The sequence below is a fragment of the Crinia signifera genome, chromosome 8 (assembly GCF_055691185.1).
Source record: "Crinia signifera chromosome 8, ASM5569118v1, whole genome shotgun sequence".
NCBI lineage: Eukaryota > Metazoa > Chordata > Amphibia > Anura > Myobatrachidae > Crinia > Crinia signifera.
This window is the reverse complement of record NC_139224.1, coordinates 121,969,683-121,991,796: the sequence shown is the minus strand read 5'-3', so window position 1 is coordinate 121,991,796 and position 22,114 is coordinate 121,969,683. Positions and strand designations below refer to the sequence as shown.

Here is a 22,114-nt window from a genome sequence, read left to right as displayed (position 1 = left end):
TTTACTAGGGCTATTAAACCAACTCACCAGTGCTGCAGAGTTAAGGCCCCCATACACTATGCGATTTTGGGACGATTTCATCCGATTTCGGCACTTTGGGCCGATAACCGGGAGAAATCGCCCCCAAAATTGCAGGTGTGAGATATATGATCCGATCCGATGCGCGGTCCCGTGCGCATCGGACCGGATCAGGGAGGTCGGACGGTCAGCACATAAGATCATCAGACCTCCCTGTATGCTATGCATATGCCTGCCCACCTGACAGGCATATGCATGCAGACTGACCGGGAGCAGCACGGCGGGCAGCGGGTCCCTGAGCACCAGCACACACTGACCTGGCCGGGTATGCTGTGATGATCACAAATAGCAGCAGCGGGGACGGGCAGTGCAGTGGCGGCTATTAGATTTTCAAAATACCTGTCAAATGACCGGCCGTTCTCTGATTGGCTGAGAGCTCTCTCAGCCAATCAGAGAATGGCCGGTTATTTGACAGGTATTTTGAAAATCTAATAGCCGCCACTGCACTGCCCCTCCCGCAGCGGCAGCGCTGCTATTTGTGATCACAGCATACCCGGCCAGGTCATCAGCACTCGCCGCACCCGGCGCCCGCCCACACTATTTGTGCTGACATGCCCGGCCAGGTCAGCAGCACTCGCCGCCCGCCCCCACTACTGGCGCTGCACCCCACCTGCTCCTCATTGGCATCACCGCTACCCGCCCCACTGCTCCTCACCGCCCTGCAGCTCCCCATTTGTTTTACATGTGATAAATCGCAAGCGATTTATCACATGTAAAAATTGACTCATCAAGTCCTAAATTGTATGTGAGCCTCCCGGGGAGCTGCCGGGCGGCTCACAGGAGAATTGGGTCCGACTTGTCCTTAGGACAAGTCGGCCTAATGTATGGGGGCCTTAACACACTGATAAGGCCTCTAGTCCCTATGGAATGCCCTTTCACGCACAATGAGACTGTCCACTAGCTTCCAACCTTTCAAGTGTTCCCTGAAAACTCACCTCTTCAGGCAAGCCTATCATATTTAAGTTCTACACGTATAACCCTTTGAGGCACTTATGTATATCGCTTCCCTTCTGGACTTGTAACTTGGTGGGGCTGCTATGCTATTACTGATGCCTGTCCTTGTGTTTCCCTCCTATATCCCTATAGATTGTAAGCTTGAAGCTTGCTGTCTGGGTCCCGCCAGTTGGGATAATGACTGTCGGGATCCCTCACTGCTTATTAGCTTTAGACTGGCTTCACTGTAGCAAAGGTGGTCCCCCCACATTTGATCTAATGGGACAGATACATCTGGCAGCTACTTGGGCAATTTCCATTTCTGCCAATGTTTGGGTTGGGGAATCGGGAAAAGCCAACATGTTGGAAATCCATGATTTGTCAATTCGGACCAAATAATGATTGGGATGGACATAGATGGCTTTGCATTCTATGTACTGTAGAATGTATCTGGTACCTACCAAACTACATAAGATCTTTCCCTTTTCCTATCCACTTTGTTGGTGAAGATGTGGGCAGATGGGTGACATTGGTGGACATGCCCGAAAGCTGTCCTTACTGGAGTGGGATCTTTGTAAAAGTAATATATTACAAGTGCCCAAGTGTCCATGGATGGCTATATTAGGGCTCCCGGCTGCTGGGCTCAGTATACTGTCATTATGTCACCAGACCTAAGGTCGACATGTGCTTAGGTTGACACCTCAGAAGGTCGACATGTGCTTAGGTTGACACAAGGTTATCACTTTATTTTTTGAGCAGACATGTGCCGACAGGCGGTATTTCATGCCTTACCATCCACTAGTGCATGGAGGGAGAATAAAATAGCATGCTGAGAGTAGCAAGGCCCCCTGCCCGAAGCATTGCGAGGGCAGCGATGCTGTGTCCATGCCATGGCGTGGATACTGGGGCTGACGCAAAACAATGCCAGGAGGTGCTTACATGCCATAGTAAGCACCCATCACATCTCATGGCATGGGTGCTTGTACAATGAAATATCGCATTGCATTTGGTGCCATGCGATCCTCTGCGATATCTCATTGTAGAAGCACTCCTGTGCACTTAACATGGACATCGCATCGCACGCATCGCACAGCACTATACACGGTAAGCGATGCGATTTTCCTACGCAGAATAGCCCACTAAGCTCTTTGCTTAGTGGGCGCCCTGCTAGGAAACAAGTACCGGTTAGTGGTCATTAGGTAAACCCTATTAAGTGCATTGAAGGGCGACACCTAAATTAGGTCGGTATGGCTAAGGATGACAGGGTTGGAAGGTCGACAAGCATTAGGTCGACAAGGTATGCAGTCAAAACATCGACATGAGCTTCTCCCGAATGTTGACATGGACACAGTCAAATTGTACTAGTGCGCTTGCCATGCTTTGGGCTCGTACTGGATGGTAGGGTATGAAATACCGCCTTTCGGCACCTCAACTCACGAAAACGCGAGAAACTCATGTCATCCTTTACTGTCGACCTAATGCTTGTGTCAACATGCCAACCTGTGTCGATCTTAGCCATGTCAAACTATTTCTGGTGTCGACCTAAATAAGGCAGATCTAGTGACCGTATGCTGTATGTTGCAGATTCCCTCAACGGATCACACACGCGCACTGGCACGCAGGAGAACGGAACAGTGGGTTAGGATGAGAGTAGGGATGCCAATCCCGTGGCATTATATCTTTGTTGCAATTGAGTTGGCACTACAGTATGTTGGGAGGTGGGAAGCCTGGCACGGGTTATTCATATCAGCCCCTAGCCTTTTTGACAGGTTAGTGTCCGTGTTACACTTCACTGCTAGATGCAAAGCCGATAGCAGTGCTCAGGGTGCATTGTAGAGGCCGATGCAAATAAAACGCAGAATTGGTACCACACTGTGTGCTGGGATGCATGGTTCAGCTTAGACAGAATTTCTGTGGCACCCCAAAGGAGCAATTTTGGGCAATCTGAATTTCGCTCATATAGCAATCCATAGATTATGTCTCTTTTGCAGAAATTCAGCAGCCAGCCCCATGCAGCAAATTGCCAACATGCTTCATTGTGTACTTAGTTTATGTATTGCCTCCCATCACAATGACTCTACTAAACATGTGCCTAATTATATGCCTTGAGAATAATTTAGGCTAATTAAAGGCTGTTGAAAGTGAACACCAAGTGCATATTGACGCCTTAGGGACAGATGCAGACACTAAATTGTCACAGATTACAGCATCCTTATTTTGTTCCCTGGCAGCCATACAGCAAAGGTTTAGAAACTATCGTAAATCCTATCTTAAAGCTTGGGACCCCATCGAGACATGAATATTTGGTACTTCTGTATTAGCAGGGCGCCCATTACGTAGTTTGCGTAGTGGTGTATTGAGAATACCAATACACCACTATGCTGGCTACGCAAACTACGTAACTTACATAGTTGGAGCTGTGCTAATACATAATGGGTCATATCCCCACTATCCACATGGGCGTGGAGTTAATCTTATAAAGTGTGGCGAGCCCAGCGAGGGGACGCGGATACACATGCACTCGCCATACTTCGGCTCGGTGGCTCGCTGTGCTCGCCACACTTTATAAAATTAACTTCACACCCACGTGGATAATGGGGGTATGACGTGGATAGTGGGGATATCGTTGTGTAAGTGGGTGTTGTGTGGGTGTGTGTAGTGTGTTATACTTACCCTCAACGGTGCCTCCGGCACTCATCTCCCCGCAGTCGCGTCCTCCATGACAGTCCCCGGCGGCGGCAATGTATGCAATTAGCATAGTGCCACTGGGGGAGCAGGGAAACCATGAGAAGCTCCCCCAGCGGCAGTAGGCTGGATTACGTACATTGCTGCCGCCCAGCCAGGACGCGTCTCCCCCCTCCGCCGCTCAAGCCCCGCCGCCCACCCTTCAACCCGCCGGTCAAGCCCCCGCTGAGCCTGCCCTAAGTAAGTGTAACTGCACAGCCACATATTAGCAGGGCGCACGGCTAGGCTACGCTGACAAGGCGTAGCCTAAGGTACGTTGTCAGTGTAGCGTAGCCAGGCGCCCTGCTAATACATAATTAGTGAGTCTTTTTGTTAGGGACCCAGCAGAGACGATTAGCGGGACGCTGGGTTGTGGGCTGGTATTTATTTTTTGGACACCAAAGTATGCCAAGCACCTGGATTTTTCTCTACATCAGACTGCAGAGTTGATAGAATTATGCTCATTACTAAGGCACTAAGAAGTGTGTATCTATATTTATTCTTCATGTGTGCAGTCTAGCCTCCGTCAAATAATGTATATTATGTATATATGTACATATGAAGGTGGAGACTCCTTAAACTTACCCTTCCCACCTGCCCAAGGGTGTTTTTAATTGGTAAGGGTCTTTGTCAAATTGTACACATTCAGACCTTACCATTATAGTACCTTTTTTCAATCTGTAGTCTGCAAATGCCAGTTTTGGGGCGCAATGACCCCATAGTGGGTGTGGCCTGACTGCTTTGGGGCATTGAATTGTAGCACTTTTATCCAGCTTTTTAGGCAGTTGAATATAGAAAGTACTGATGTTTTAATGGTTTTGTTTTACCTTCCTATTTGTTATTTGCAACGCTTTTAAATTTAGCTTAATAGATTTCTGCTTCTGTTTAACTATTACTTTGACAAACAGTGAGGGTTCACTTTACATTATAAACACTTATCAGCTGGTCCCATTTTCGGGTAAAAATTCCATATCCATGTTGTGCAGATTTGAGGTAAGATACTATGTAATTGACTCTTTCAGAGCATTTTTCATCCTTCCACACTTTTTTTTCAAGGTTTTCTTGCTCATTGCTCTCCATTGACCTTAACTTGAGTCTTGACTCTTGGCACATCAGCAGTTTCCCTGTCTCAATCTATGATTCTAGAACTAGTATTCAGCGTGTCCTCCTCTTACATCACAGGCATTGCCAGTAGCCTTTATGCTCATTGTAAAGCACAAAATGGACAGAAATTCCATCCTGGAGTTCCGAGAACACAATGACCCAAGTCACACTACGAACAAGACTGGTAGGGGAACCAGGCAAAGCCAGAATTCCAAGACAAAAAGGCATCTCCACAAAGTTTTGAATCCCACATGACTGAATTCAAACAAATGATCAATAATATCCTAAGCATAAAGTCTTTGGCCCTTAGGAGGTCACCTTTATCAAAATCTGAACTCTAGGCTCTCATTTAAAGGGCAAGCAGGATGACCCCTAATACTGTGGTATTAGATCCGGAGAAGACGTTTGATAGGACTGGCTGAACTTTTCACACCTTTCAAGCCTTTGATTTAGCTTCTGCTTCGCTCTTAGACCGGCATCCACCCCATTGAACAATGCAGTGAAAAACTGCTCAGGATTTTACAGCATATTCCTGACCCTTCTTGTTCCAGTCACATCCCCATTTCTGAGAACCTTCCAGAATAGCATAGAAAATTTTACCTAGTAGGAGGCCCAGGACTCACCTTGGATCTTGTATAAACGTGCTCAAGATAGTAGCTTGAGTTTACCCAATTTCCAGAATCATTATTTAGCTTTCCACCTTATCCAAACAGTTCTAGCGAATGTTAATCTCACATAGGTGTCTGAGTAGATCTACAGGCAGATTTTACTGAATGACTTAAAGGCCTCAGTCTGCTCAATATCTTTACTACTCTCAAATGTATGCTATTTACATGTGATCAATGTGCTAGAGCAAACATTCCCAACCACGTCCTCAAGGCACACCAACAGTGCAGGTTTTAGTGATTTCCAGGCTTCAGCACAGATGGTTAAATCAAAATAACTCAGGTACTAATTAAGTCACCTGTGCTCAAGCCAGGATACCACTAATACTTGCACTGTTGATATGCCTTGAGGACCGAGGTTGGGAATGCCTGTGCTAGCGCAAAGAAACACATGAGCAGCAATGGAGCCTTCCTCCAAGGGTGGCCAGATGGCTCCCCGACAGTCGGGATTCCAACAGTCATTCCTCCGACGTCGGAATACCAACTGCTCCCTAGTGGGGGTCCACGACCCCCATAGAGGGAGAATAAAGTAGGTGGCGAGCGCAGCTCGCCACCGTGCCTGCAGCGTGGCGAGCTCTCAAGGGGCTTCATTGCGCTCCCCCCCCACTGTGCAGTCGGGATTCCAACGTCGGAGAAATGACTGTCGGAATCCCGACTGTCGGTCATTTATACCACACCCCCTCCAAGGTGTATGAATTCTGAAACTTTCTAGTCACAGACCAAAAATAACTAAGGGGACTATTTACTAAGCCTTGAAAAAAGAGATAAAGTACCAGCCAATCAGCTCCTGCCAGGTTACCGGCTGTTTGAAAAATGACATTAAAAAGCTGGTTGGCTGGTAGTTTATCTTGGTCTATATTATCTCCGTTCAAGGCTTAGTAAACTGATCCCAAATATGTTAATATAACCTTTTATTGCCCTCTCTATATTAAGTATAATACTCTTTTTACATATGCATAACTGAACTGTTTATTTGTATACCCATCTTTCACTGTGCTAATTTTTTTTATAAATAAATGTGTTTATTTTACACTAATTACCCAATTGATCAATTTTCTTAACACTCCACACCCTTTTTTTGACACCCGCAGCAGGAGCAGCTTGACCTTTTCTTTGGCCGTGAGGCTTAAAGCCATCTTTTGTCTATTGATCGCAAATATATTTCCTGCAATATAATGTTGGGCACACACTGGAGCGATTCCAATAACCCCCAATATAGTTAACTACATCGGCGGTTCCGCAGGAGAACGATATATTGCACACTGACCATCTGACAACCGGCGCTTCATTCTACATATTTGCTCTCTCCGACAGATCCACCTGACTGCAATGGGACACTACGGAGCTGAAAGAGTGGGCCCTTAGTCAGGGTATATAAATCAAGGGAATCAGCTATAAATGGTTAAACATAGGGTACCTTGTACCCACCTGTCTTCACACTATCTATCTTTGATATCCGATCACTGCTGGAGGGATCAGGGAGGCCTTTGCCAACATACAAAGTGCCCTCATCAGCTGCTACGAAGAACTGCATATGGCAAATGCATCACTTAAAATATATTACAAGTATGCTTCCACAAATATTTACTGGCACTTGGTCTCCTTGGATCGCACATACCAAGGCACATTCCCACTTTCATTTTTTTGGATCCCTCTTATCTATGCTGTATGGGTCTAAAACCCTCTGATTATCATATAGATTGATAGATTTATTTTTATTTAATCTCTCTCCTCTCCACCTCTCACCTTTATCTTACTGCAAGTACAGTATAACATATTCTTCAGACACATTGTAATCCAATAAGGCACACATGTTAAACCTCTACTGAAGTATGCAACACATTATTTTAGCTGGGAACACTGCCGGAAATTGTGGGTGAAAAGCCATCTATTCCTGTAATACCTCCTAAAAATGATGCAACCCTGTTTACAAGCTGTGTCTTGGAATTTTCAATTTCTTCTTTGGCTTGGACTCCTTGGCGTTATACAAAGCTTAAACAATTGTGTGAAACTTACTTTGAAATATATAAAAATATTTGGAGAGTATCACAATAAACTCATATTACATTGAAACCAATTACTACCAGTGGTGGCTCCTACCTACTTAAAGGAGAAGGGACTGCTGCTACCCCTGAGCTTGAAGAGTTAAGTAGACGGCCCAGGTCCTGGTATTTGCACAATGTGACCAAAAAATTGTATGACTGCCCATGTGCAAAACCCTTTTTATAAATCTTTTGCTTTTTAATGTTTTTTTTTTAGCATGAGCAATAGTGAAAACACATTCACCTCTCATACTGTATTGTAATTTTCTTGTATTGTACCATTTTTGTTGGCTAATTTTGCACTTACCTTAGCTGAGGTAGCAGCAGCGGCGTAACTATAGCACCGCAGCCCCCGCCACCGCTGTGCTATAGTTAAACCCCCCCCCAATCCCCCGCAGACTTACCTATCTCGCTGGTCCTGGCGGCTCCGTTCTTCTGCTGAGGACCACCACAAAATGGCCGCCCCCATATAGCACACAGTTCTCTGAAACTGTCTGCTGTATGGGGGCGGCCATTTTGTGGTGGTCCTCAGCAGAAGAACGGAGCCGCCGGGACCAGCGCGATAGGTAAGGCTGTGGGGGATTGGGGGGGAGGTTTGCATGGGCTGCGGGGCGGGGGGGTGCCCAAAACGTAGCTACGCCACTGGGTAGCAGTAATACCTACAGGGAGAGATTGATGGATTGGCAGCGCTGAACAGGTTTTCTCATACCTGATTACTGTACTGAAATCATTTAAGCCCTCAAAATCTGTTTCAAATCAGTGAGTTTACATTCAGTAGTATCCATGACTAAAAAGCACCACAAGTCATTAAAAAAAGGAATCTTGTTGGGCCTCAAGTAAGGTGTTGTTAACATTCCTCCATCTGGAAAAAATGTAGTTCTTCTGGAATGCAAATGTTTTACAAGGCAAATTAAAGTTATGCTAAGGTCATGTTGCATCTATTGCAGGCATGGGCAAACAATGGCCCTCCAGCTGTTGTGAAACTACAAGACCCATCATGACTTGCCACAGTTTTGCTATAAGGGAATGCTGAAACTATGGCAGAGTATGCAGGGATGTGTAGTTTGACAACAGCTGAGGGCCACAGTTTGGCCATACCTGTTCTATTGGCTAAGGTAAAAGAGCATACTTACAATGTTAGCTTTACACTCATGTCCCCTGCAGAGCTCTGTGTACGAGTTGTACCGAACATATACAACCCAGCTGCCGATAAACACCGCCAGCCATGAAAAAAATAGGTATTTTATCCGCATATATGACAAACGAGCCTGTGGATACACAGAGCAGTCCTGTTACAAGGATTGTACAGACCAAACAGGGTAATCTTGCAATGGACAGTGAAATATTAGTTATTTTTATTTGCACAACATTTACTAGAAATCATTGTAAAGGCTTTTGAGGTCTTCAGAATATACATAGTGGATTACTTGGTAAGTGCACAAATAAATATATTACCATTACCATGAAGATAATGGACTATAAAACTTCTAGTAATTATTTCTAGGTTAGGCTATATTCCTGTATTGCAGTTCTGATTCTGCATGTTCAAAACGTATGATCTGGGCCCTTTTCACACAAATATGATACATCGGAACAAGAAATGGGCTGAAAAGTGGCACATGGTAAGTGTTTTGTCTCCAATATCGATCCGCAGTCCCATGTTCATCAGATTGGAGCCTGAGATCACAAGGGCTGCATCCAAGTGTTATTGGATTCAGCACCTCGGCTGGGATGGAATACGATTTCTGAATTTGAATTTCTGAATTTGGTGTATCGTATGCAATACTGCCTTTCGGGAATCTGCCGGAGAGTTCAAGGGGAAGCTTATGTGACTTCTACCCATGAGAAGTTGCATTCGTTTATGGGGCCTTAAGACTACACACAGTGTCAGAAAATTACAGAGAAGCTGACATGTTCTAGAGCAGTGGTTCCCAACCCTGGTCCTCAAGTACCCCTAACACAGTGCACCGGCTGGTTGACTTGGAAAATGTGAATTTTTATGGGTACTTGAGGACCAGGGTTGGGAACCACAGTTCTAGAGTTAAATACTGCTATATATTATTTTTTACTGTAAAATGATTGTTCAAGTACCCTAAGGGAATATCCTATTATCTGCGATGAATAACTGGAGCTAATGGTTCCCCTTAGAACATAAATATACTATGCATGTTACTCAATAAGCAGCATTATCAGCCCCATTTACATCAATGACAAATGCGTCTGGGAATTGATCATGGATCTCATGTGTTATAGTGTTCATTCTAGCACCCGGCACCTTTCAAAATCCTTGCAGTTCCTCTTTCCTGCCTGGGGTGTCACTGTCTGTTTTGATGCTTCTAGTACACTCTGGTCTGTATTGAAATACAGACCAGACTGCTAAGAAACGCCACAGCAGACAGCGACACCTCAGGCATTACAGGGAAACTGCAAGAATTTTGAAAATGCAGGGTGCTAGAATGAACACTATGTCATTGCCCAAAACCTGGACATTTACAATTGGGCTATAATTGGATAGACCGATAAAATACTATTGGGCTAAAAATCGAGATATTAGCTTGTTTTTGTCATGCAGTAAATTTCCGCTACCAATAAGAATCTGCGCTAACACAGGAGATTACACTAAAATGAAAGACAGGAACAATATGAAATACCAGGAGTCTGTCACCACAGCTGAATTCAATTGAATACTTTTTACTGTGAGGATGAAGAGAGGCACAGATAGCTAGATAGCTAAAGCAGGGGAGATTGTTTGTATATAATAGACAGTTTTAAGTGTATTTTTAGTTGACACATAGCAGGAGCAGACAATTGGACATGTAATAGGATATTGTACATATACTCTCATTATTACAGAAGCCGAGTCCTTTAAATAACTTCTCCACTCTATCGCCAATTCCAAGGTTTGATTCATCTCACCGACAGTGGTTTCCTTGGTAAACATAGTAAATGACTTGTTAATGAATGGTAAATGTATGGAGGGTTAATGTGGTCATTTGGTTTGCATTTATTACATCAAAGTTACATAGCTGACATTCATAATATAGAGCATTATGTTGGGGAGGGTTAGGCTGTAGGGAGATGGAGGAGGGTTACTCATTAGAGGGATAGAGGTTATTCGAGAAATACCACCTCACACAGGTCGCTGGGCCGATGGTATCTTAACATCATGATGTATATCAAACCATCATACCAAACCCTATGGAGGGATATATTGGTAGGGAGGCAACTTGTATGATTCTCTTACAGGAGAGCCACTCTGAACATCAAGTAAAGGGTCCTTCCCCCAAATACTGCTGTCATGTGATTATGTACTCTGATGTATCCACAGAACTGCAATATTTCCTCTGTGATCCTCTACCCCCCCCCCCCCCCCCCCCACACACACACACACACACACACACACACACACCGATACCCATGAAAATATGGCCCCATACATTAACCTTAATCTCAGCACTGTAATAAATAAGAACAGTACATTGATTCATAGTAAAAGCCACCAATATGTATTATTATATTATAAGACATATAAATGTAAAACAAAGCTACAACAAACAAATCTAACAATGTAATGTCTGTGGGTGGCCTTATGTCAAACAGTCAGTAAAAGCAAAGTGTAAGGTTGTAATGGGCAGTGTGTTATTATGCAGAAAATCTATCCGGTGTTCCCATTTGTTTTACATCCCACATAAATTCTGCAGCTCACTGGTACAAATCAATGCAGCCCAAAAGCTCCTTATTGTGTTATAATGAAAAAAGGAATGATTTGGCATAAATTTCTGAAGAGGAAGGGGAGATCGTGTGGTGCAGACTGCTCAACCCTCATGCATTTACACAAGGTATGCAGTGACCTAACTGCATTGTGCAGAGCTGTTATGTGAAGAGGTCATGTGATGGGGAAAGTGGCTGCTCCCAGCAAATAAATAAATCAGGTCTCTGCTTTCAATACAACAATTGAGACGATGGGATAAGCTTAGTCACCTTTTGGGGATGTAGGGCCTTATTCTAGTTCACTGTTTCTGACAAAATCCTTCTTAGTTGGACAAAACCATGTGCACTGCAGGTGGGGCAGATGTTACTTGTGAATAATAATAATAAAGTGAAATGTTTTAATCCTATACTAAAAAAGACTTATTATATCTCATTATAAATGTTTATACCAGAAAGGTCTGCTGGTGGGCTGGTCTCATTTGCCTTCTGCCAGGCTGACTTACCCTTCCTGCAAGGACAGCCCATACGGCGTCCCAGCACCAACCTCTTCATGCAACGGCCTAACCAGTAGCCGCACTTCCAGGATTTGCGTTCTACACAATGTAAATTAAAACAGGACATGATCATTGGCTGTGGTCAATAGATTCAGGTGCCAGGATAATGGAGCAGTAGTGTAACTTTGGCACTGGGATCACCATCCTAGGTGTTACAGTGGAATCACCGCTGATGGTTGCTCTTGCATTGGCTTGTGAGAGCAGGCTGCCTGTAGCAACAGCAAACAGGCAGTTCACATGGGGCTTTCAGCCCTTCCAGAGACCTACACATTTTATTGCTTAAAGGCAAAACAATCTAAAATAAAATGGCACACCAAAGAGCACATCAGGTTTGTTGCCTTTAAATCTCTATAATAGTTGCAGTCAGTCAGGGAACATATCTCTTGTCCTATGATTCAGGTCCTTAAACGTCTCATTGGAGACGGAACTAAACGCAGTCTTGGAACTGGATATGTGCAGTTAGTGGCACTGCTTCATGCGAGCCAGCTACAAGGGAGAGGTCAGTTAGGAACGAGCCAGTTTAGCTACTTGATGAAGTAAAAATTTTAGACATAGAAAAAAAAGGTTATAAATGAACAGGGAAGGACGAAGGCTACGTTCTGATTTTAATCTAGCTGTTGCTAAAAAAAGAATAGTAAGAGGTTTCATAGATTACGGTTTAATATAGACTTTAACCTTCCATTTTCATTTTCTCTTTAGAGGTTATTCAGATGTGGTTGGAGTTGCAATGGCTGCTGCTTACATAGAAGTGATAGCACTAATATTGTAATGCAGCAAGAGTGCAAATGAGACTCGTACATGCATTACTGATCGGAGCTGCATCCTTGGACATCTCCAACACCTTCGACCAGCTGCCTGATCATGGGCCGGATAAGGTGGGGCTCAGTACCCCCTGGGCCTCCCTATGACTTGCATGTATTCTTTTTTTTTTAGCTAAAAGGTTTTGTGTATGGGAGTGGGGTAGTGCTGAAGCTTCACCTGCATCGGAAGCAGAGGCACACTGACTGCACAAGTGTGCAGTGCATTACTGGGAGTTTACTAAGTCCCATGAGACTTTGCACAAGAGATCAGAGGCCGAGAGGCTTGTGCTGAGCTCTGATATTGTTATGGGAGGGGTTTTAATCAGAGGCAGTGCTGAGCCTGAGGTCTCCTACAAAGTAGAGACGGGCAAAACTGATTATTAAGCTGAGCCGGGCCCCGACGGATCTCTCAGTGAAAAGATACGGATCTTTTCGGCAGAACCTCGGCTCACTTTAAAAAAAAAAAAAAAGAGGGAGGGGGGATTATACATAACCGAGTAAAAACACTGATCGATGGCTGGGTGCAGAATCGCCATCGATGGCATCTGCACCGATGCCCATCCCTGGCAGCTGCAGCTAATCTTTCTATCACTTGTAGTCACAGCACTGTACTCAGTCTCCAGAGGTAGCACATCTCACACAGGTGGCAGCACTGAGATCAGCAAAATGCATTGCAATGGAAAACAAAACTGAAACGGATCACCTTTTTGGAATCGGCGGCTCACTCGTTATTGGATGTGGTCCGTTCAAAAGATCCGGTTCATTCGCGAACGACCCATCTCTACTACAGAGTAGGGTACAGAGGGACAAAAACAGGCATTCCATGTGGTATATATACAGATGGAGCGCTGGGGATCGACAGAATGTTCCAATTGGAGTGCCTCTCCGCCGCCGATCACCATCTGACTGGGACGTGTGTGCATCTCACAACACAGTCTCTCGACGGCGGCGCAGCAGGTACCACGGTAGGGGGGGTTCGGGGCGGTGAGGGGGACTGGCGGCAGTGGCGGGGACCTGGGGGGAGCTCCATTGCCACAGGGCGCATGAGCGTCTCGTGCGTGCGCGTACCCTGGCAGGAGCTGGTGATAGTTTTGCCAGCCCCTACAAAGACAAGGCCGGCTCCATCTGTATATATCCCCCCCCCCCCCCCCTCTGCAGTTACCCATTGACTATTGATCCTTTAACCTCAGCCCTTTATGGACACTTCCCCATTAGAACTTTCAGATTATTAGCATGTTGTACATTCTAGATCCCACAAGACATATAATAACAGCAAGTTTTTACATACTCTCCCACATCATTTTCCCCTATTATTTCTGACCACCTCCAGTTGTAGACCACAATTATTATGGGTACAACCTCTCATAATCCATATTGACTAGAATGCTTACCCATTGGGGTTTAAATGTACTCTACCAACACATTTGGATTTACATGTACTCTCTTATTGCAACGTTCCTACCTTTGTTTTAGAACATGTCCTTACATTTGAACTTGCCTCCTAGTTTATTTGAACTAGTCAGTGACATTATACATATGTATGATCTACATGCAAGGCTTTGCTACTAATATTTTCATTTGCTTTTATCTGCCGTTATGGCGACTCTATTTATTTATTTATTAACAGTTTCTTATATAGCGCATACATATCCCGCAGCGCTTTACTGAGAATATTTGAACATTCACATCGGTCCCTACCCAAGTGGAGCTTACAATCTATATTCCCTACCACATGTACACGCACACAGACATTCTAGAGTTAATTTTGTTGGAAGTCAATTGACCTACTAGTAGATTTTGGATTGTGGGAGGAAACCGGAGCACCCGGAGGAAACCCACGCAAGCACGGAGAGAATATACAAACTCCGCACAGTTAGGACCATGTGTTTAAGTGGCAATATACATGTTATTTATAAAGGGCAATACTACTGTGGTCACCAAATGTTTAAGAGGCACTACTGTGAGTTATGTTTAAGGGTCTCTACTTTGGTGGGCATTGTGTATAATGACCACTACGTTGGGCTTTGTGAATAAGGGCCACTACTGTGGGCTTTGTTTGTAGGAGAGACTACTATGTGGTGTAATTTGTGGTGGCACTATTTGTGGTGTAATATAAATAAGATTGTGTTACTGTATGATGTAATTGAAATGGTGTAACTATTGTGTGGCAATTTCCCTTCCTTATGGTACATCACACTTTTTGTGTGTGCTGTCCCTTTATTATATCTGTGATGGAGGGCAAAAATTTATAGTTTGCAGGGGGGCGCTGAACACCCAAGCACCCTTGCCCCCCAAACCTCTGTAATCAACCCCCACCATACACCTATAGTAACACACTAGCTGCACTCAGCTCTGTAGAACCACATTCTCCCCTCACCTGTGTGATAAACTCCCCATATCTCTTTATTATATCATAGTATCATATGACCTCCATCCATTACTTCTGTGCCAAAACATTTCCTCACCTCCTCAGCACTGTAATAACACATGCATATCCTCTGATCTCTATAGTAACACTCCCAAACCCCACCCCTGAAATAAAACATCTACCTCTCACCTGTAGTAACACAATCACCCAACACCTGTTCTGTGTAACACATACCACCCTCTCATCTATTAGTAGCAGGTCACCACACATTCCCCTGCACTATGCAAAAGGTTCCAGCAGACCACAAACCACACAGACCCTAACACGGTATCTGGGACAGATATAATGCAGTAGTATTCCTTCCCTGAGTCTTTTATCTCCTTGTATGTGCCCGGACAGGCCATATGTGCCCACGTGTTGTGCATCAGTTAGGTGAAAATGTTGCAGTGCAGGAAAAAAATCCATGCCAATTTATACATGACCCTTTTAAATGTACCTACCTGTTGAATAACTCTCAAAGATAGAACATTGATCAGACGTTGCATAACGCCAAGCATTTGCCACTCTAGTCCCAATCGATAATTCTATACATTAGTTTCCTTTAATGATAGAATCCAGCTAATTACACAAGCTGCTATCTTATTACAAAGTATAATGCAGTTGCTGTGAGTAAAACTCCTGGCCATGTTCGTAAAAAGGTGTGTTAATTCTGCCTCGATATGACCACATTATGAAGTGCTTTGTAATTCCTTGTGAGAAGGATCACTTCATCAGCCACATCCCAAGATGGAATCAGTTTATATAGAAGAAAGGTGGAAAATACAGTTTAACATTTATAAATAAATAAGTAATTCATTATGGGAACAAAAATGAACAAGCTACTTATAGGATAAATGAAGATATTATAGGGAATTCTGCTGCAGAGAAGGACTTGGGTGTCATCATAGATAAATAATCGGGTAATAGTGCACACTGCTCAAGTGCAGCAGCAAAAGCAAACTGGACACTGGCATGCATTAAAAGGGAAATGGATTCAAGGGATGCCAATGTGATAGAGCCTCTTTACAAGGCATTGGTGAGACTACACTTGGAATACGGTGTTCAGTTCTGGGCACCGCGCCTTAAAAAGGACATACATGATTTGGAACAGGTACAGAGAAGAGCGTCTACGCTAGTAAAAGGTCTTGAATCACTAGAATACAAAGATAAGTTAACCAGGCTGAATATGTTTTCATTGGAGAAACGGAGGTTCAAAGGTGATATATTTAGTATGTTGAAATACAGGATTGGGAATCATATGGAATTGGGACATGATTTGTTCACTAACAGGTCTATACTTAGGACACGCAGGCATGTACTGAGGCTCGAGGAAAATAAATTCCTTACTGAATTGCTGTAAGAAGAGGACTCTTCTCCATAAGAGCAGTACAATTCTGGAACTCATTGCCGGTGGGGCTGATAACAGCAACTACTCTTAATGAATTTAAATAAAAACTGGATGAATTTTGGCCACTAAGGGAATCCTATAGATGTGACTTACTGAAGTTTGTAATTACAAGCAGGGTTGCCTACCTCACGCATTTTGCGGGAGGCTCTAATTTTTCATTGATCCTCCCGCTCCCATGGAAATCCCTCGGATCCTCCTGGGTTTCTCATCCAGTTTGGGGGCTGTGTGGGTAGCGATGGCATAAAGGTGCCCATACACGCGCCGATCCTGGTGGTGCCATGTGCTCCCGCGGCACCTCATCGCACAGTACAAAAAGTATGTGCTGCACATACTTTTTGTACTTGCTTTTCATCACATCGCATTGCATGCACAAGGCATGCAATGCGATGCAATGGATGCTATTTTAGCCCAGAGCGCACGCCGGGATCGGAGCGTGTATGGGCACCTTTAGAGACAAAGTTGTGGAGTGGAAAACATGGAGCGTTGGGAGCAGGAGTGATGGCAGTGGAGAAATGAGAGCTGCGGCAGCGGGATCATCAGGAGGTGGGAGCAGGAGCGGCAGTAAGTATATTGTAATGTAAACTGTCACCCACCTGCTAAAGTGTGCTTCATCAGGGGTGCCGGCACTACCCGCTCAGCAAGGTATGAAGAGCAAGGAGCTGTTGGGCTGGAGAAGCGCTCTGCTATCTTGCTGTGGTGCACTATCACTGCTGGCTGCCACAACCTGTCAAACTATTTGACAGGCAACAGCAGCACTGGCATGGTGAAGAGCGGGGCCTGTCTCCCCCTCGCTGACCTCCTGGCTGCTCTGTTTTAAAGTGACACCATGCATTCAACAGGAGGCATACTCCTGTATGTGAGAGGCACGACTTAAGTAGATCTCAGCAAGTGGCAGGGGGCAATTTTCATAGCATAATTGGCACATAAAGTTCTTGTTAGTAACCCCACACATTTAGATCATTCATTTATTCTATTAATGCTTGTATTTTTATTTATATTACACACATTTATTTACAATCAATGTCCCTGCCCTTACCCTTAGCATCTCTGCTCTCACCCTCTCTCTGACTCCCCCCTCAGTGTCTCTGACCTCACCCTCCCTCTGACTCCCCCCTCAGTGTCTCTGACCTCACCCTCCCTCTGACTCCCCCCTCAGCATCTCTGACCTCACCCTCCCTCTGACTCCCCCCCCCCTCACTCGTCCTCCCTCTAAAGCTGGGCATACACTAGTGCAGCGTATGCCCAGCCGATCACATGCGAGCCCCCTGTGACCTTCCCGAGTAGCAGGATCAAATGTAATCCATCACATGCAATCTTCAACTTGTGATGGATCGCATGCGACCCTTGTTCCCGCCCAGCCAGCCACCGGGAGGTAGGTTGGAGCTGCATGCCGGGACCACGAGTGGCACTTGAGGGGACATCACACTGACTCGATTTCTCGGCCCATGCAGTCGGGGACAGGTGAAATCGGCCTAAATGGAGTTAGTGTATAGGGGCCTTAACTCCCCTCTTAGTGTCCCTGCCCTTGCCTTACTTCTAACTCGCCATTAACAACCCTGCCCTCACCCTCCCTCTAACTTCCACAGCATCCCTGCCCACCCCTCTAACCTCCTCAGTGTCCCTGCCCTCACCCTCCCCTAACTCCCCCCTCAGCATCCTTGCCCTCTTTCTAACTCTCCCATCTCTGCCCTCATACCCCCAAACTCCCCCCTCAGCGAACCTGCCCTAGCATCTAAAATCTCCCTGAAACTGCTTTTCAAAAGTAGACAAGCATAGTTACAAGTCAGACAGGTTGAACTTGATGGTATTTTTTCATCCTTTATCACTATGTTACGATGTAAGAGTCAGGACCATGCAGAATTATTTGAAGTTTCCTCTATGAGATTTTTGGTGTCACCTATCACTGCAATGTTGGGTAATAAGCCTCTGAGAAGCAAGGTGTTACCGGACACATTCCAAATATAGGCCAAATGGCTTCCCTTACCATTAAAGAGGATGGACTTGTGGTCACAGCTTCAGATTAGCGAGGTGGAAGCAATGGTGTTCCCACAAGGTCTGTTTGCCTGGATGCATCGGTTCTGGGGGAAAAGGAAACAATAGGTTACACGTCTGCTTCACATAACAATTTATAGGTCCATGTTTAAAATAAATGTGTTGTACACAGGTATTTGAAATGTCGTATTATATTCTAAACACTAACCATTGTAGGCCCTGGGCAAAGCAATGCATTGGGACCCTAGACACCATTTATTTTTTACAAAAATAAATCATAACATTCTGCTCCTGCAGGCTTGCATTATGTCTGTACATAAATACACATACCTCCCAACTGTCCCGCTTTCCGCGAGAACGTCACGGTTTTTGGGAATGTTCCTGCGTCCCACGGTGGGGGGCAGTTGGGAGCAATGTTCCCTCTAATTTTACGAAGGCTGTGCAACTTTGGAAGGAAATTAAAAATTTTGTGCATCACTTATATATAACTGGAAAATTACGCTCAGCATTTGTCTTAAGTTTACTTCAAAATTATATTAAACATTTAAACATTCAAAACACAGCACACAATGTAGTTCATGGGTGAAACACGCATTCATTAAGTCCACAACTGCAAAAAGGGACCACTGATGTTTGTGCGCTCCATTGTAATGTCTGTGCGCACGCTCGTCAAGTTGTGTGCACGCGCACAGCTTAGAGGGAACACTGGTTGGGAGTACCCCCTGTCAGCCAGTGAGCAGTGGTGAATAGATGCACAGTATGTATTCATACAGCCAGAGGGGCTGGGGGCATGGCTAGAAGCTCACAGAGCCTCTGGGCCATGCCCCCACAGCAGCAAAATGGTGGTCATGTCCTAGCATAATGATGCAAATTGTAATTGACGCCCCGTTTCCGGTAGGCCACTCCCCCAATTTCAGTCGCGCACATCTGTCCCGCTACGGTGAGAAGAAAAATTGGGAGGTATGCATACATACATACATACATATATACATACAGTGAATGGCTGTTAGCATTCTGATTGGTAAATAGCCCCATCCATTCACTGGCTGCAGATTAGGAGGCTAGTAGACGATGTTGCCTGTCTGCTCGAATTGTGTGGCCACCACCTGCCCCTGCTCAGAGGGCCCTAGAATGAGGGCCCACAGGAGCTGCCCTGTGTGCCTATACAAATTGCACTGTATATGTGGCAGAAGAGAAAATAATGGATGTATAGGAAATTAATCCAACGAGCAGGGCTCTCACCAGGATTGCAGATAAACAGAAGAAAAACCTGTTTATTCTTTCAATTTAGAGCATAGTAATAGCTGATGCTTTTAAACCCTTCAGGGATCTAATTAATCATGACAAATGAACTAATCCCAGAGAACCAGCAGCTGATCTATTCGGTTTGTGCTCAGAGAGTATGTTTCCACATTTACTTAGCGCTGGCCTAGCAGGAGAAGGCATTGATTACTCTGTTGTAGAGTGAGGGGTAGGAATACCGAAGCTTTCAAAATGATTAAAAGCATCCTGTTTATCTAGAAGAATGCAGTGCAATTGTTTATGTTCATTCATTCATATATTTATGCTAGAAGGCAAATTTATATATAAATCCAAGTAATCTTAAATAAACTTTCACAGAAGTATGGAAGCAAGCAATGAGCAACGTCAGAGTGATTTATTACAGAAAACAATGCGTTCCAAGAGGTGGTGCAATAATAAGCCTTCTCATATTCATTTTTGTTTCAGATACTGTAGTGCTTTAATAACCAGGATGTGAATCTGACAATGGGGAAAGAAGAACAATACATAATACACCGACTGAAAACCTAATTACATAGTATCAGGAGAGAACTACTAATATTATACAGTAACATACAGCCTAGAAGGCCAGCAGAATCGGTGGCTCTGTTAGCACCGCAGGAGAGCACATTGCTGAAATAGACTTGCAATACATTTTGTGAACTATAAATATGAGGTGTGTCTATTAAATTGCAGAACTGGGGCTAATACAACGGAATGAATAATAAAAAACAAACATAAGTTTAATAGTCCTCAAAATAATCACCTCCGGCACTCACACACTTTTGTGCACGGCGGTACAAATTCTGAAAACACGCTTCATAGTCCTCTGAAGACATGCTTCGAAGTTGAGCGGTTACGTTTTTCTTTAGGTCCTCTACGTCCTGAAATCGATGCCCTTTCAGAGCAGTCTTAAGTTTTGGGAACAAGTAAAAGTCAGGAGGTGACAAATCAGGAGAATACGGAGGATGATTAACCTCTACGATGTCATGTTTTGCCAAAAAGCGCTTCAGATTGAGAGCACAGTGGGGCCTCGCGTTGTCGTGCAGTAGGAGCCAGCTGCCTTTATCCATATTCGGTCGCACACGGTGTACTCGTTTAACCGATGCACTCAGCGTTTTCCCAATTTTGAAACATAACTTGATACTCACTCTTTGCTCCATCACCGACCGTGACACGCACTCCAATGAACCACCTGCGTTTACCTTCTGCCAACCAGAAATGCTGACGCAATCACTGCGCAATTGTTCCACCTTCGCGCCTCATTGGTTACGCTATCACATCCGCATGATGACGCGTTCCTACACATTTTCATTCATTAACTACACATACAGTCCTGGAATTTAATAGACACACCTTGTACATATTATACTCAATACTGGTCAGTACAGCACTTAAATGATACAATAGTTTCTGACTATTGCTGCCGATGTGTCAGCCGTATGAGAAAGGCAACACAATACTGGTCATCAACAACACAATGGCGGGTAGTGGTCATTACAGTATCAATCATGCTTTCTGGGGCCAACCTCTGCTGTACAGTACGTGAAAGTGTTCACGCGAGGATGGTAAAATACTTTGTGCATAGAGAACCACTGATATTATAATTTGCAGATTATGGATGGAATTAAATTTTTTGGGTCACCTGCAAATAATCTAAAAAAAAAAAAAGGTTTTGGCCACACGTTTCGCAGGTGGTGCCCATTATTTATGCTCCCTACCAACTGAGGTGGTGACCAGAAATTGAACGTCCAACAGCAGTGGTTAAAAACCTAAAAAATACCTCCCTGATACATTATATAAAGCTAAAGTACCTGCTACATCAGGTTCCTGTTGACCTAACGCTTGGGTCTATCTCTCGCTACTGGCGATCTAGACTCTGTCGACTATCTTTAAGCTTCTAACTAGATGCGTTCGACCAAGAGATATTGACCATGTCATTGCCGATCTAGACGCCGTTGATTTGCTACACCAGAGCCTATTTGCGTGCAGGAAGAGAACCGCACAGCAGTCAATCATAGAGCTTGTCTATACTGACAATATAAAGAGCAGCAAGAAAGGGAATATTCTATTCTATAGAACCGGCTATAAAAATAGAATCTAAATTGAAAGGTTCTCATCACCTGAGAAACCGTTACTAGCTCATTTGCTGTAATAATAGCACGCTAGAACGGCTCAGCCGAGATGCTTTGTTAGATCACAAACTTATTCCTCCCCAGAGCATAATGAAATAATGACGGAATACATGCTGCGGGGATTACATTCCGGTAATTGATGTCTTTTTTTATTAGACACCTATAGTTAGTCCATGATTAAGTTCCAGGCCACTAATTACACTGTTACGCAGTTGACAAGGTGATATTTTTATGAGCTACCGGAGCTATACTATCATTTCACAGAAGTATTACTTTTCAC

At 44.4% G+C, this 22,114-nt stretch overlaps 1 protein-coding gene across 2 annotated transcripts in view; it reads right to left on the bottom strand.

The window, feature by feature from the left end:
• DIPK1A (divergent protein kinase domain 1A) overlaps positions 1-22,114 on the bottom strand; it is a 100,323-nt gene that overhangs the window by 22,926 nt on the left and 55,283 nt on the right. For both annotated transcript variants that reach the window (XM_083157087.1, XM_083157088.1), the window contains exons 2-3: positions 18,411-18,504; positions 8,680-8,814 (exon numbers count right to left, since the gene is read on the bottom strand). In XM_083157087.1, coding sequence (XP_083013213.1) covers positions 8,680-8,814; positions 18,411-18,413 — 138 coding nt within the window. In that variant the 5' untranslated portion in view covers positions 18,414-18,504. The remainder of the gene's footprint in view (positions 1-8,679; positions 8,815-18,410; positions 18,505-22,114) is intronic.